This window comes from Rhopalosiphum padi, chromosome 3 (genome assembly GCF_020882245.1).
Source record: "Rhopalosiphum padi isolate XX-2018 chromosome 3, ASM2088224v1, whole genome shotgun sequence".
NCBI classification, from domain to species: Eukaryota; Metazoa; Arthropoda; class Insecta; order Hemiptera; family Aphididae; genus Rhopalosiphum; species Rhopalosiphum padi.
Window position 1 is genome coordinate 75,200,477 of NC_083599.1, and position 18,084 is coordinate 75,218,560.

Genomic DNA, 18,084 nt, shown 5'->3' on the forward strand with positions numbered 1-18,084 from the left:
ACGACTTAACATTGCTAAAATTTGTGACATACATGACAATTTGAGTAAAGAAATTTTAGAGGCATGAAATAATGAATAAGTAGCAAAAGCATTAAAAATGGTCATTTGAATATGTAACTATTTATTGGTTTTAGTTATTATTTAATGTTTTTATTTGTTTGTACATTGGTAATTTAGAAGCAAATCATATGTGATTTTTTAGATTTATAATAACTTAAATTTTAAGAAAATCGACACTGTGTACAGTTAAGCTTACTGAAAGTTACTCACTGATGTTAATAGAATAGGTTTCAATCTGATCAGATAAAAAGTAAAAGTTTTAAAATTATTATAGTACTCATTTTGTCCACCTGCTCATTAGTATAAAAGAATATGTGAGGTTTTAATTTATAAAATTATCAAATTTTTAACAAAATATCATATAATCTATACATAATGCATATTAATAATGTTAAAGGTAAACAAACAAAGGTTAATATATTATACAAAATACAATATACACAATACATTAGTAAAGTTATAATTACAAAAAAAGTTTACAAATATTTACATAACTATATATATTAGAATCTTCTGGAACGGGACAACAGATAAAGAAATAATATTTATGTGTATTTTCTGTCATGTCAAATAATTTTAAATTAAAATAACTATCATTGTTATCACTATAGGACGTGATATTTAATATTTTCTTCATATTTAATTTTAACCGATTTATTATTTCTTTATCCGTTGTGCCGTTCCATAATACAATAATAGGTTCTCTATTATCAGATTGCAAATAATTATTTATAAATGTAGGTGATAAATTAGACCCCTTCTTAATTTCTAAACTTAATTGAAGTTGCTCCAATATTGGATTTAAAACATTTGTTTTATTTTTAAAAATTTTTTTTAAATGTGTTTTTAGTGGAGCAACTTCATGATTTTTTAATATTTCAATTTTATTCTTTGTTAAAACTAGTGGTCTTCCTGCTAATTTTATTGGAATACAATTCTCTTCGTTGTCTGCCATAGACCCCGATACTAGAAGTAGATCTATTCGATGTATCATTGTAAATTCAAAATCCACAATGATAAATTTAATCTTGTCACTGTAACATAAAATCATTGTGTTATTATTAAGTTTTATAATATTTATAATAATTTTCTATAATATAAAATAAATTCTAATTTACAATGGACTAATAATAGTCGAAAGAAAACAAATATAATTTATGCTCACAATATTGATTTGTTATTTATCCATTTTTTTGATTCTAAAAGATCTTCTGTGGGTATATCTAGACAAATAAAAAAAACGTATTAATCAATAATATGACCACAAATGTCTATAAATTAAAATATAATCTTTATTGATAAATTATTTAAATCAATGATTCATTATTAATATAATATGCATTGATATGCATTAAATCTTAAAATATGTAACATTATATATTGATAGAATTAAAACTTATAATTTAATAACTAAAAAAAATCTTCAACTGTTCAAGATTTTCCTTAAATTTATCAAAAAAAAAAAAAAATCAATGTATAAATATATTATTTAATATAATACATTATTTTTAAAATAAAATGAAATTAATGAATTATAATTATTTTTATATTTAAAAAGAAAAAGATGACAAGTCATTGAGGGATTTAATACACATAGTTAAGATAGCTGAAACAAAATAAAGTGTAGAAAAACTATATATATTTTAAATTAATCAATGCATAAAATATATTTTAAATTATATCATATATTATTTCATTCTGTTTTTTTCTTTAGTTTGAATTATTAATATTATTTTATAATATGCATTTCTTAATTTTATTTTTTATAAATTTAACAGTTGGGTATATGCATTATAAAATATTATATTATGATACCTATGAAGAACATAACTACTTAATATTTTCGATTTTATTAATTAAATCAAATTATATAACTTGTTGTGTGCAAAATTATCTAGTGATAATACAGACTAAAATAGGTATGTAAAAAGATGATCGCGTCTACGATAGATATGTATATTATAATAATAAAATACAAACACTGTAATAGTGTTTCATACCATTATTCCTGCATATATATATATATATATAAATATGTAACATATGTTAATATAGTGAAATATTACCTTTCCATCATAATCATTACCTGTTATTTATTATTATTATTATTTCAGTTTTGAAAATAGTGTAAAATGGTATACTGTATGATCTCATCTAAAAGAATTGTAAGAATTTTATGGAGTGTTAACAAGAAAATTGTACGACTTAACATTGCTAAAATTTGTGACATACATGACAATTTGAGTAAAGAAATTTTAGAGGCATGAAATAATGAATAAATAGCAAAAGCATTGAAAATGGTCATTTGAATATGTAAGTATTCATTGGTTTTAGTTATTATTTAATGTTTTTAATTTGTTTGTACATTGGTAATTTAGAAGCAAATCATAATTTGACATGACCTAAAAAATATGAAATTGACTACACAAGTATGTGTAATAAACAAATGCAAACAGATCACAAAAAAATTATTTTTTTAAATTTATTATGTATGTAAATAAAACAATACACGGAAATTAATCAATTAAAATGAACACAAACAGAAAATCAAAGTAATTATTTGGAAGTGAATTTGGTCCGCTTTATTTTTTTTTAATGTTTCATACGTGTTATATTGCAAATTTTATCCTACAACCCATATGTATCACAGTGTATGTGAGGTTTTAAATTTATGACTATTCAAATTTTGATAAACTCAACATTTTGTACAGTAATACTTACTGAAATTTACTTGCTAAATCCAGTGGCATGGGTAACAAACTGATCAGATAATAATTAAATGTTTGATATTTGTTGTGATATAGATTTTCTCCAGAGACCCGTATGTATACAGTATAATATGTGATTTTTTAGATTTATAATAACTTAAATTTTAAGAAAATCGACACTGTGTACAGTTAAGCTTACTGAAAGTTACTCACTGATGTTAATAGAATAGGTTTCAATCTGATCAGATAAAAAGTAAAAGTTTTAAAATTATTATAGTACTCATTTTGTCCACCTGCTCATTAGTATAAAAGAATATGTGAGGTTTTAATTTATAAAATTATCAAATTTTTAACAAAATATCATATAATCTATACATAATGCATATTAATAATGTTAAAGGTAAACAAACAAAGGTTAATATATTATACAAAATACAATATACACAATACATTAGTAAAGTTATAATTACAAAAAAAGTTTACAAATATTTACATAACTATATATATTAGAATCTTCTGGAACGGGACAACAGATAAAGAAATAATATTTATGTGTATTTTCTGTCATGTCAAATAATTTTAAATTAAAATAACTATCATTGTTATCACTATAGGACGTGATATTTAATATTTTCTTCATATTTAATTTTAACCGATTTATTATTTCTTTATCCGTTGTGCCGTTCCATAATACAATAATAGGTTCTCTATTATCAGATTGCAAATAATTATTTATAAATGTAGGTGATAAATTAGACCCCTTCTTAATTTCTAAACTTAATTGAAGTTGCTCCAATATTGGATTTAAAACATTTGTTTTATTTTTAAAAATTTTTTTTAAATGTGTTTTTAGTGGAGCAACTTCATGATTTTTTAATATTTCAATTTTATTCTTTGTTAAAACTAGTGGTCTTCCTGCTAATTTTATTGGAATACAATTCTCTTCGTTGTCTGCCATAGACCCCGATACTAGAAGTAGATCTATTCGATGTATCATTGTAAATTCAAAATCCACAATGATAAATTTAATCTTGTCACTGTAACATAAAATCATTGTGTTATTATTAAGTTTTATAATATTTATAATAATTTTCTATAATATAAAATAAATTCTAATTTACAATGGACTAATAATAGTCGAAAGAAAACAAATATAATTTATGCTCACAATATTGATTTGTTATTTATCCATTTTTTTGATTCTAAAAGATCTTCTGTGGGTATATCTAGACAAATAAAAAAAACGTATTAATCAATAATATGACCACAAATGTCTATAAATTAAAATATAATCTTTATTGATAAATTATTTAAATCAATGATTCATTATTAATATAATATGCATTGATATGCATTAAATCTTAAAATATGTAACATTATATATTGATAGAATTAAAACTTATAATTTAATAACTAAAAAAAATCTTCAACTGTTCAAGATTTTCCTTAAATTTATCAAAAAAAAAAAAAAATCAATGTATAAATATATTATTTTATATAATACATTATTTTTAAAATAAAATGAAATTAATGAATTATAATTATTTTTATATTTAAAAAGAAAAAGATGACAAGTCATTGAGGGATTTAATACACATAGTTAAGATAGCTGAAACAAAATAAAGTGTAGAAAAACTATATATATTTTAAATTAATCAATGCATAAAATATATTTTAAATTATATCATATATTATTTCATTCTGTTTTTTTCTTTAGTTTGAATTATTAATATTATTTTATAATATGCATTTCTTAATTTTATTTTTTATAAATTTAACAGTTGGGTATATGCATTATAAAATATTATATTATGATACCTATGAAGAACATAACTACTTAATATTTTCGATTTTATTAATTAAATCAAATTATATAACTTGTTGTGTGCAAAATTATCTAGTGATAATACAGACTAAAATAGGTATGTAAAAAGATGATCGCGTCTACGATAGATATGTATATTATAATAATAAAATACAAACACTGTAATGCTGTTTCATACCATTATTCCTACATATATATATATATATATATAAATATGTAACATATGTTAATATAGTGAAATATTACCTTTCCATCATAATCATTACCTGTTATTTATTATTATTATTATTTCAGTTTTGAAAATAGTGTAAAATGGTATACTGTATGATCTCATCTAAAAGAATTGTAAGAATTTTATGGAGTGTTAACAAGAAAATTGTACGACTTAACATTGCTAAAATTTGTGACATACATGACAATTTGAGTAAAGAAATTTTAGAGGCATGAAATAATGAATAAATAGCAAAAGCATTGAAAATGGTCATTTGAATATGTAAGTATTCATTGGTTTTAGTTATTATTTAATGTTTTTAATTTGTTTGTACATTGGTAATTTAGAAGCAAATCATAATTTGACATGACCTAAAAAATATGAAATTGACTACACAAGTATGTGTAATAAACAAATGCAAACAGATCACAAAAAAATTATTTTTTTAAATTTATTATGTATGTAAATAAAACAATACACGGAAATTAATCAATTAAAATGAACACAAACAGAAAATCAAAGTAATTATTTGGAAGTGAATTTGGTCCGCTTTATTTTTTTTTAATGTTTCATACGTGTTATATTGCAAATTTTATCCTACAACCCATATGTATCACAGTGTATGTGAGGTTTTAAATTTATGACTATTCAAATTTTGATAAACTCAACATTTTGTACAGTAATACTTACTGAAATTTACTTGCTAAATCCAGTGGCATGGGTAACAAACTGATCAGATAATAATTAAATGTTTGATATTTGTTGTGATATAGATTTTCTCCAGAGACCCGTATGTATACAGTATAATATGTGATTTTTTAGATTTATAATAACTTAAATTTTAAGAAAATCGACACTGTGTACAGTTAAGCTTACTGAAAGTTACTCACTGATGTTAATAGAATAGGTTTCAATCTGATCAGATAAAAAGTAAAAGTTTTAAAATTATTATAGTACTCATTTTGTCCACCTGCTCATTAGTATAAAAGAATATGTGAGGTTTTAATTTATAAAATTATCAAATTTTTAACAAAATATCATATAATCTATACATAATGCATATTAATAATGTTAAAGGTAAACAAACAAAGGTTAATATATTATACAAAATACAATATACACAATACATTAGTAAAGTTATAATTACAAAAAAAGTTTACAAATATTTACATAACTATATATATTAGAATCTTCTGGAACGGGACAACAGATAAAGAAATAATATTTATGTGTATTTTCTGTCATGTCAAATAATTTTAAATTAAAATAACTATCATTGTTATCACTATAGGACGTGATATTTAATATTTTCTTCATATTTAATTTTAACCGATTTATTATTTCTTTATCCGTTGTGCCGTTCCATAATACAATAATAGGTTCTCTATTATCAGATTGCAAATAATTATTTATAAATGTAGGTGATAAATTAGACCCCTTCTTAATTTCTAAACTTAATTGAAGTTGCTCCAATATTGGATTTAAAACATTTGTTTTATTTTTAAAAATTTTTTTTAAATGTGTTTTTAGTGGAGCAACTTCATGATTTTTTAATATTTCAATTTTATTCTTTGTTAAAACTAGTGGTCTTCCTGCTAATTTTATTGGAATACAATTCTCTTCGTTGTCTGCCATAGACCCCGATACTAGAAGTAGATCTATTCGATGTATCATTGTAAATTCAAAATCCACAATGATAAATTTAATCTTGTCACTGTAACATAAAATCATTGTGTTATTATTAAGTTTTATAATATTTATAATAATTTTCTATAATATAAAATAAATTCTAATTTACAATGGACTAATAATAGTCGAAAGAAAACAAATATAATTTATGCTCACAATATTGATTTGTTATTTATCCATTTTTTTGATTCTAAAAGATCTTCTGTGGGTATATCTAGACAAATAAAAAAAACGTATTAATCAATAATATGACCACAAATGTCTATAAATTAAAATATAATCTTTATTGATAAATTATTTAAATCAATGATTCATTATTAATATAATATGCATTGATATGCATTAAATCTTAAAATATGTAACATTATATATTGATAGAATTAAAACTTATAATTTAATAACTAAAAAAAATCTTCAACTGTTCAAGATTTTCCTTAAATTTATCAAAAAAAAAAAAAAATCAATGTATAAATATATTATTTTATATAATACATTATTTTTAAAATAAAATGAAATTAATGAATTATAATTATTTTTATATTTAAAAAGAAAAAGATGACAAGTCATTGAGGGATTTAATACACATCATTTTTATCAAATAAAGTCAGAATTAGTAGTTAAAGATGAATAGCATATATTGAAAATATACCAAGAGCTTTGAGAGATGAAATATTAAAGAGAATTCATGAAAGTCATCGTGTAAATATAGTGGACAAAAACACAAACGATCTTATTAGTAATTCTGATTTAATCTCAAACAAACTCGGTGAATATTTTTACAAGAACAGCAGCAACAACAATTTCAACACACAATTCAAATTATTCAAACAAAAAAATGAAAAGGCAATTATTGTTAACTCCGTCAATGAGAATCTAAACGATCAAATTCTTTTAAACAATCCAATAACTTCACAAGAAATCGTTTATTTCATAACAAAATGCAAAAGTAATAGTCCTGGACCTGACCAAATTCCCTATGCATTTATTCACAACTTTGGAAGAAAAACATTTGATCTACTGGCAATTCTTTACAACAAAATTTTATCAGAAGGAAGATGGCCATCAACCTGGAAGAGTGGAATAGTAATTCCTATCCTTAAACCAGATAAAGACAAATTCAGCATTGAAGGATACAGGCCCATCACGTTACTCAACACAATGTGCAAGCTGCTTGAAAAAATTATAAACCACAGACTTAACTGGCTTTTAGAAAAACAGTCCTTCTTCTCCCCACATCAGAACGGTTTTAGAAAAAACCGAAGCACTATAGACAATCTGATCGAAATCAAAGAAGACATCACTCAAACATTCAACAATCAACAAATTATGGGCATGGTAAATCTTGATATCGCTAAAGCTTATGACTCTACATGGAGACATAACATTCTAGTAAAACTCAATAAAATAGTAAGCAAAGGTAATTTTCTGAACTTAATTATCAATTTTCTAGAAAACCGTACATTCAGGGTTAGAGCAAATAATTGCCTTTCCGATGAGTTTATTCAAGAAAATGGTGTTCCTCAAGGCTCTGCTCTTTCAGTTTCTCTCTTCCTGATTGCTATCAATGACATTACAGAAAACTGTACGCATCCTGTTAAATGCAACTTATACGCCGATGATTTCAACTTCTGGTGCAGAAGTAAATCCAAAAACACAGTTCAAAGTCTGCTTTAAACTACCGCAAATAATTTAGAAAATTGGTCAAAACAATCTGGGTTCCAATTCTCTCCAGAAAAATCTAGCTGTACTATTTTCACAAAAAAAAAGATTGTTGATGCTCTAAAAATAACAATTGACAAAGTTGAAGTTCCACATCAAAACTCTGTAAAAATACTTGGTGTTATCTTTGACAGACGGTTATCGTGGTCCCCATACATCAAACTCTTAAAAGCCTCCTCCGGACATTCTGTCAAAATTATAAAAATTCTCTCTCACACCTCTTGGGGTGGGGAAACAAACTCTCTAATTAAAATTCATAAAGTTTTAATCCAATCAAAACTTAACTATGGCTCATCCCTTTACAGAACAGCCTCCAAATCCCACCTAAACTGGCTAGATAGTGTTAATAACTGCGGTTTGAGAATGGCTTTAGGAGTTTTTCGCAGTTGTCCTGTATACAGTATTTATAATCTTGCCGGTGAACCTATTCCCGATATAAAAAGGCTGGAATTACATCTCAAATATTTAGCAAGATCTTCAAAATCAAATAACACCATTCATGAAAAAAACAACCCCCTCTGCATAAAAGAGATGAAAGACACTAACCTTGATATAACGCAAATTATAACCAAAGAAAAAATTTCTCAACCCCCTTGGGCCAGCTCATATCTAATTAATACTGAACTCAGCTGTCTTTTCAAACACCAAACCTCGCCAAATATTTTCAAAAGTTTCTTTAAAAGCATTATAAGTAACTACAAAGACTTCCAGGAAGTATACACTGACGGTTCAAAAACTCACGAAGGTGTAGGATTCTCGATTATATTCCCAAATAAAAAAATTATACACAAACTACCTTCGGATTGCTCCATATTCACAGCCGAAGCTATAGCCATCCTTATGGCTATTGAGGCTATATTACAAGAAGCTCATTCGAAATTCATCATTCTCAGCGATTCATTGAGCACTATAAGAAGTCTGCAGAATTTTTTCAATCCCGGTGATATTGCATCTAAAATTCTGAACAACCTCAATCTAGCTTCCGGTCTGGGTATAAATATCGTTATCATGTGGATACCCGGACACTCGGGTATAATAGGCAATGAAATAGCCGATGAACATGCCTCAATTGCCATCAATAACAAAGATACCGTCTTAATTAATAAAATGTCATTCGACGACGCGAAAAAACTCATAAATGAACGTACAAAATATAAATGGCAAAAAATCTGGAACATACAAAACACAAAATTAAATGAAATAAAAAGAGACATACAACGTTGGATCAATCCTAACCTCAACCGTAAAGAAGATACGGTTCTCAATAGACTCCGTTCTGGACACACCAGAATTACTCACGGCTTCCTGATGGCAAGAGAGGAACCCCCCATCTGTCAAACCTGCGGAACCTTGTTAACAGTCAAACACCTAATAGCCGACTGTTTAATGTTCAACCAAGAACGGGCCGAGCACAAGATATCCTACAACCTAGACGCTGCACTTGGACTCAACCAAAAAAAAAATCTTGACCTAATTAAGTTTCTGAAACAAACTAAACTTTTCAATCTTATATAAAAAAAATTACTATTATTAGCACTTATTTAGTATTATAAGCTTATTTGTAACTAATGGCCATTGTTGTCGATGTTATTCTTTGCGATCAATAAAAAAAAAAAAAAAAAATTTTTAATTGATTCTTCTAACCATTTTATAACTGTTTCATTATTTTTTACCCGCTCGGTTAATTGAAATCTAATTTTCTTTTTATTTAAATAGTTTTCATAGTTGTTTTCAAAAATATTTAAAACTTTATTTATGATATTATTGAAATTATTTGATGGTGCCTTAAGTCCACTTTCATTATAAATAGAAGTATAATTTTTATTAAGTAAAAGTAATTGTTTTTTATCGTTTAAGTTTTTATCTGTGAATAATTCAAGTTGACAATGGTTACAATTAAATTTTTTCATACATTTATAGCCCAAATATCCTGCAAAATATGTAACAGAGCAGTCTTCTAAAGTAACATCAGTATTTTTATCAATATTAACTGAGTCCTCATCAGATGATGAAAAACAGAGAGATAAATTAGAATTAGATTCTTTATTTGAATCTGAAGATAATGTTGAAATGTTAAAATTTATTTTATTTAGTGGTCTAACTGGATCAATTATAACTGGATTATCATCTTATTGGGTTACCTCACAATTTGTCCCTTTAGATGTACATAAAGAAAAAATACAATTACTTCTTATTGAAGTTCTAATCGTTCTCGCTGTTGGGTTTTTGTTATAACCACCATTTTGTCGAAAAATACTAAAAAGATTTTCTAACTTATCCTGATTTAAACGATTAGTGATTAAAAATACAATATTATTAGATTTCTCTGCTTCAAAAAATTGCAATATACCATTAATGGTCTGCGTAAAACCTTTAAAACAGGGAGGTTGTGTTAATTTTCCTTTTTTTAATTTTTCCAAATTTATGAAATATTGTGAAGCTCCCGTTAAAAAAGTTTTTACAGTACCTACATCAGTTAATGCACAGAGATATGGATTATTGCTATATAAAGACTCAAATCTTTTTTGTATATGACTGAAAAATAATTTACTAAAACCTGGTAAGAATTTTGATTGACCAATCCAACGACGAATAGTTGATGGTCCGGGTAAATTGACTTTTTGTGTACGTAAAAATTTATATGCTGTTGGCGATTATAATATAAATTTAAAGCCAAATTTTCTTCATTTAATGTCCACGGACGACGCCTATCTTTTAATTGCATTGTTACGATTGCCTTTTAATTAATTGATGGAAAGTTATGCATATTTATTGAGTTCTTAACATTATTATGGGTGTTAAAAGTATTAACTCTTTTTTTTTAATTTTGAAATGTGAGATATTTTATTATGAATTAATTTGTTTTTTTAGTTTTCATTTTTGTCTTAGGTTTATTTTTCTAGGTGTATCTATTTCAATCAAATCAGATTTCCTTTTTAAATTTGGACTAGGCATGTCTATTATATTTGTTATTTTTATTTTTTGAGGAGTAGAAAACATTGAAGGGGGGCTTGGAAAAACTAACTCTACCATGTCTGATTTTGAGCGTATATATGTTTTAGTTGGGGTTGACTTTAAAATATTATACTCCTGTGTTCAGATTTGTCATTTTGGTCAAAGCCTAATTATTGAAGTATTATATAATTGGCTGTCCGATTTATTTTGTACAATAGTGACTTATAGTGTCACTTGTGAAAATGATAATACAGACTACAATAGGTATGTCAAAAGAAGATCGCGTCTACGATAGATATGTATATTATAATAATAAAATACAAACACTGTAATGCTGTTTCATACCATTATTCCTACATATATATATGTTACGGTCCAAGTGGATAAATGGTCATTGTAAACACTGACCGGACAAAGTTTACAATGTCCGAATTATTCAAGCCATGTAGATAATTATTCACATAAACCAGACAATGTATACAATGACCAGAACTGCAGGTGCCAAGTGAATAAAATACATATTTTAATAATTAATGACTTATATAATTTTATTTAATATTTTTTTAAGAGATTTGATTAGCAAATAAAATTGAGAATATTTTATTTATATTAATTTTTATTGAATATTGAAATTATTTATTTTTACAAGTATTACCACTATGGCATTTAGAGTTGCATAAAATTCCAGCAGCTTTACATTTGCATCTCCTTGTTTCGCATTTTTGAACACAAGTGCAGCGGTCATAGCCTTGGCCTCCTAGATTTGAAAATAGCCTAGCTGCTTCTCTTAGAGACAACTGAATATCGGGGACTTCATCAACACTCACAAACTTCTCCTTGCAAATAGTAAATTGATTTCTACTATAATAATGTTGCAGTTTACCTTTGGTTGTGCCCAATTTATAATTTCCGTCTTCCACTATAAAAAAAAAATTGTAATTATAAATAAACATATTAAACAACAAATAATAATTAAAATGTTATTGTTTATAATACTTGATATAATTACTGCCAAAATTGATCGTAAGTCGCTTCGAGCTCTATCTACGTCTGGTATTTTTATTTTTACTGAATCTCCAATGTTTCCTTCACAAAATCTTCTTTCAGAAAGAGATTTCATTTTATTTGCTTGCTTTTCTAAATTCTGCACAGATTCATTTCTTTTTATCTGAATAGAAAGTTTTCTAGAGCTTAAAGCATCCTCAGAATTGTAATTTTCTTCATTTTCTTCTACAATCACTTCATTGCCTTCCTTGTTTTTTTCTTTACTTTCTTTCTCTTCAATAGTGTTTAAGGCTTTTTCTAAATCTTCTTCTGTTTTTAATTTTTCTACTACATGCATTGGGAGTACACAATTATTTAATCCAATTTTAGCCCTAGAGCCAAACATAGCTTCGTACGGTGAAGATTTAATGCCATGATGAAAAGATCGATTTTTCATGAATTGTACGAATTTTATGCCTTCGCTCCATTTTTTGGTCTTATTGTCTTCCAACCACGTTCCCAACATATTCTCTATGTCTTGGTTGGCACGTTCTACTGAACCTTGACTTTGAGAATGGCGAGGCTTACCATGTACTATTTTTAAATCTTTCCACATACTACATAATTCTTCTACTATCTTGTTTGAAAATTCTCTACCATTATCGCTTTGCAATATAGTTGGAGCACCAAAAGTTGTAAATATATCCAGTAAAACATAAGCAACTTCCTCAGCACGTTTATTAGATAAAGGACGCAAGTTTACAAATTTAGTTAAATGGTCTTGATAGACTAAAATAAACTTATAATTACCATCAGGCTGGGCCTGCATATCAATTAAATCTATTTGACACCTTGAATTCATTTCTTTTGATATAATAGGTTTGACTACTAAGCCTTTTTTAATTGTACTTCCTTTTTTTTGGCATGATTCGCATAAGTTCAAGTATAACATAATTGCCTCCCTTGTTATATTTTTATATTTAATATTTAACTCGTGTTCCATTCTACTACGCCCTCCGTGCCCGATTGATAAATGAGTTTCATGGAGGATATTAAAAAGTTCTTCGTTATGCACGTAATATTTAATTTGGTTACCTTCATTTATTGGTACAACAAGTTTTTCCACATTACACACTCGCATTGTATCATACTTCTTAATCAATTTATAATCATTTGGAATTTTGGTTTTTTTCAATTTTAATTCTTTTAAATGTACTATAAGTTCATCATATTTAAGTTTACTTAAATATGTACTGTTAGGTTTTTTAAGATCTAAAATATTATTTAAACGATTATTAAATGTATTTTCCATTTTAAAAACAACACGCACAAATACTACACAATTATAACACAGCACTAAACGGCACAGGTAAACAGCAGTACGCGTACTGTCGTCTATGATAGATATGGCTTTATGCCTACATAGAGTTCCATGATAATAATAATAAATTGCGATATAAATTGTTGTTATTGATGGACAACGAATATCCAAGCGGCGTATGTTGAAAGTGCCCACCGATTCCTAATTATCTACTAATGACACTACCGATAAAAGTTATCGTAACCCGTAAGACGTAGTGCCTGAAAGAAATAACAAAAATATTAAACTCTAAAATAACTCTAATATTCACATTGACCACACCAGTTTTAGCATTGTATACAATGACTGGACATTGTATTACAATGACTTAGTCTATACAGGAATTAAATATGTATTATTTACTTTGCCCAAATGTCTTAGACATTGTATACAATGTCCGGACATTGTATTACAATGACTGATTTATCCACCTGGACCGTAACATATATATATATAAATATGTAACATATGTTAATATAGTGAAATATTACCTTTCCATCATAATCATTACCTGTTATTTATTATTATTATTATTTCAGTTTTGAAAATAGTGTAAAGTGGTATACTGTATGATCTCATCTAAAAGAATTGTAAGAATTTTATGGAGTGTTAACAAGAAAATTGTACGACTTAACATTGCTAAAATTTGTGACATACATGACAATTTGAGTAAAGAAATTTTAGAGGCATGAAATAATGAATAAATAGCAAAAGCATTGAAAATGGTCATTTGAATATGTAAGTATTCATTGGTTTTAGTTAGTATTTAATGCTTTTAATTTGTTTGTACATTGGTAATTTAGAAGCAAATCATAATTTGACATGACCTAAAAAATATGAAATTGACTATTGAAAATTTATTATGTATGTAAATAAAACAATACACGGAAATTAATCAATTAAAATGAACACAAACAGAAAATCAAAGTAATTATTTGGAAGTGAATTTGGTCCGCTTTATTTTTTTTTTAATGTTTCATACGTGTTATATTGCAAATTTTATCCTACAACCCATATGTATCACAGTATATGTGAGGTTTTAAATTTATGACTATTCAAATTTTGATAAACTCAATATTTTGTACAGTAATACTTACTGAAATTTACTTGCTAAATCCAGTGGCATGGGTAACAAACTGATCAGATAATAATTAAATGTTTGATATTTGTTGTGATATAGATTTTCTCCAGAGACCCGTATGTATACAGTATAATATGTGATTTTTTAGATTTATAATAACTTAAATTTTAAGAAAATCGACACTGTGTACAGTTAAGCTTACTGAAAGTTACTCACTGATGTTAATAGAATAGGTTTCAATCTGATCAGATAAAAAGTAAAAGTTTTAAAATTATTATAGTACTCATTTTGTCCACCTGCTCATTAGTATAAAAGAATATGTGAGGTTTTAATTTATAAAATTATCAAATTTTTAACAAAATATCATATAATCTATACATAATGCATATTAATAATGTTAAAGGTAAACAAACAAAGGTTAATATATTATACAAAATACAATATACACAATACATTAGTAAAGTTATAATTACAAAAAAAGTTTACAAATATTTACATAACTATATATATTAGAATCTTCTGGAACGGGACAACAGATAAAGAAATAATATGTAACATGATTCACTTTTTTTATATACTTAATGTTGAGCATCACATCTTATAGTGATAACAACGACAGTAAATTCAATTTAAAAGTTTATGATGTGATAGAAAAAACAAACAAATTGTTATACTTTGCAGGAACATATTGTTACCATGAAACAAATGAGATGACGCTGAACCTTAATGAAACGCACAATTTAATATGCATAACAGACCATAAAATAATACACAGCCAATACATGATCCGGTAGCAGTCTAATTATATCAATAAATATATATATATATTCAATCATATTATTGGTAAAAATGAGACATATATAAGTTTATAAGACATGCAAAACAATTTTAAAATATTTAGTTTTTATTATAAACTTGTTTGGCACGCTTTGATTAACTGTATAAGGCCCATTTTTTTAATAATATTATTAAAAATACATTTTGTAATTATAACATCTGCTACCGGGTCATGACTATGTGTTATTTTGTGTTTTATATTACATATTGCGTCATGAGTTTCCATCAAATTTAACATTCGCCCATTTTTTTCATGGTACCCAATGCTCGACGAATATAATAATTTATGTGTATTTTCTGTCATGTCAAATAATTTTAAATTAAAATAACTATCATTGTTATCACTATAGGACGTGATATTTAATATTTTCTTCATATTTAATTTTAACCGATTTATTATTTCTTTATCCGTTGTGCCGTTCCATAATACAATAATAGGTTCTCTATTATCAGATTGCAAATAATTATTTATAAATGTAGGTGATAAATTAGACCCCTTCTTAATTTCTAAACTTAATTGAAGTTGCTCCAATATTGGATTTAAAACATTTGTTTTATTTTTAAAAATTTTTTTTAAATGTGTTTTTAGTGGAGCAACTTCATGATTTTTTAATATTTCAATTTTATTCTTTGTTAAAACTAATGGTCTTCCTGCTAATTTTATTGGAATACAATTCTCATCGTTGTCTGCCATAGACCCCGATACTAGAAGTAAATCTATTCGATGTATCATTGTGAATTCAAAATCCACAATGATAAATTTAATCTTGTCACTGTAACATAAAATCATTGTGTTATTATTAAGTTTTATAATATTTATAATAATTTTCTATAATATAAAATAAATTCTAATTTACAATGGACTAATAATAGTCGAAAGAAAACAAATTTAATTTATGCTTACAATATTGATTTGTTATTTATCCATTTTTTTGATTCTAAAAGATCTTCTGTGGGTGTATCTAGACAAATAAAAAAAACGTATTAAAATAATATGACCACAAATGTCTATAAATTAAAATACAATCTTTATTGTTAAATTATTTAAATCAATGATTCATTATTAATATAATATGCATTGATATGCATTAAATCTTAAAATATGTAACATTATATATTGATAGAATTAAAACTTATAATTTAATAACTAAAAAAAATCTTCAACTGTTCAAGATTTTCATTAAATTTATCAAAAAAAAAAAAAAAATCAATGTATAAATATATTATTTTATATAATACATTATTTTTAAAATAAAATGAAATTAATGAATTATAATTATTTTTATATTTAAAAAGAAAAAGATGACAAGTCATTGAGGGATTTAATACACATAGTTAAGATAGCTGAAACAAAATAAAGTGTAGAAAAACTGAGTGAATGAAAGACAGAATTCAGAAACTAATAAAGATTTAATATTGAAATGGCCGAACAAAATAAAGGAAGAAAATTAAATAAAAATCATTTTTATCAAATAAAGTCAGAATTAGTAGTTAAAGATGAATAGTATATATTGAAAATATACCAAGAGCTTTGAGAGATGAAATATTAAAGAGAATTCATGAAAGTCATCGTGTGGAAAAAACAAAACAATTGTCTAAACATAAAAAAAATATATTATGACAATAAAGGGACTACCTATAAAAGAAATAGTATTTGAGGAAAAAGAAATGGTATGGTTATAGGATAAAAAAAAAACATCGAGAGAGGCGACATTATTGAATAAATTGAAACGGTTAAGATATTATTTAGTAAAGGATTAGAAAGGAAGAGAGTTGAGAAGAAATATAATATTTATTAGGAAAATGAAAACGGTAAGTTTAGTTTGATGAGGAAGAAGTAAAGAGTAAAGAAGGGAGGACCAGGAAAAAACCTGAGAGGTTAATGTATAATGAATATGATATGTATTTTATTTTAAATTAGTTATTAGTTAAGTTATAAAAATTGTATTTCATTTTTATTGCCATTTGTTTAAAAAAAAAAGTGTTTATAACTTAATATTATGATTAGCAAAGGGGAATGATAATGATAATGTTATGATAATATATATATATATATATATATTATTATTATTACGTTTATGTGACATTTGTAGGTTATTTTCAAACTAATATTAAAAACTAATGTGCTTTTGGTGCTTATTATGAGATCGACTCATGCTCCATATTATGCGTGTATTATTTAAACATTAATAAATGTTTTCTTTATAAATTATACTTAGTATATTTAATATAATAATAATACCTAAGTATAACCTGGCACAGTCACAAGGATGAACTAGATTGATCAGATATTCAACGATCAAAACGATGGAATTGGAATTTAATAGATTCAATTTTTTTTTTTCAAATAAAATGTCACTTACTCATAATAAATATTTTTATATATTTTTAAAACCGACACTTATGTGGTACTAGGCCATACATAAATTAATAATCCTTAGCCATACTCAAATCTAATAAATTATTAATCTTTAACAAAAAAATAAAAGTATAATTATTATATAAAATCAAATGATATGCACGAATTATTTATATTTTTATACATATATTTTAAAACAAAATTTATGTAGTACCAAGCTTTAAATTATAAACACTTAGTTTTTCAACAAGAATAACCTAATAAATTTTTAACTATAAAATTTCTTTCTAAATATT

General features: G+C 25.3%; 2 protein-coding genes across 2 annotated transcripts; one reads left to right on the top strand and one right to left on the bottom strand.

Moving 5' to 3' along the window:
• Positions 1-8,575: 8,575 nt before the first annotated feature.
• LOC132925694 (uncharacterized) lies at positions 8,576-10,447 on the top strand. The gene is made up of 2 exons (XM_060990065.1): positions 8,576-9,523; positions 10,133-10,447. The coding sequence occupies exons 1-2, from the start codon at positions 8,576-8,578 to the stop codon at positions 10,445-10,447; spliced, it is 1,263 nt and encodes a 420-aa protein (XP_060846048.1).
• Positions 10,448-11,799: 1,352 nt separating this feature from the next.
• On the bottom strand, positions 11,800-12,767 carry LOC132925695 (SCAN domain-containing protein 3-like). The gene is made up of 2 exons (XM_060990066.1): positions 12,164-12,767; positions 11,800-12,086 (listed from the first exon to the last, which is right to left on the bottom strand). Exons 1-2 carry the CDS (start codon positions 12,765-12,767, stop codon positions 11,800-11,802), a joined length of 891 nt encoding a protein of 296 aa, XP_060846049.1.
• Positions 12,768-18,084: the final 5,317 nt, after the last annotated feature.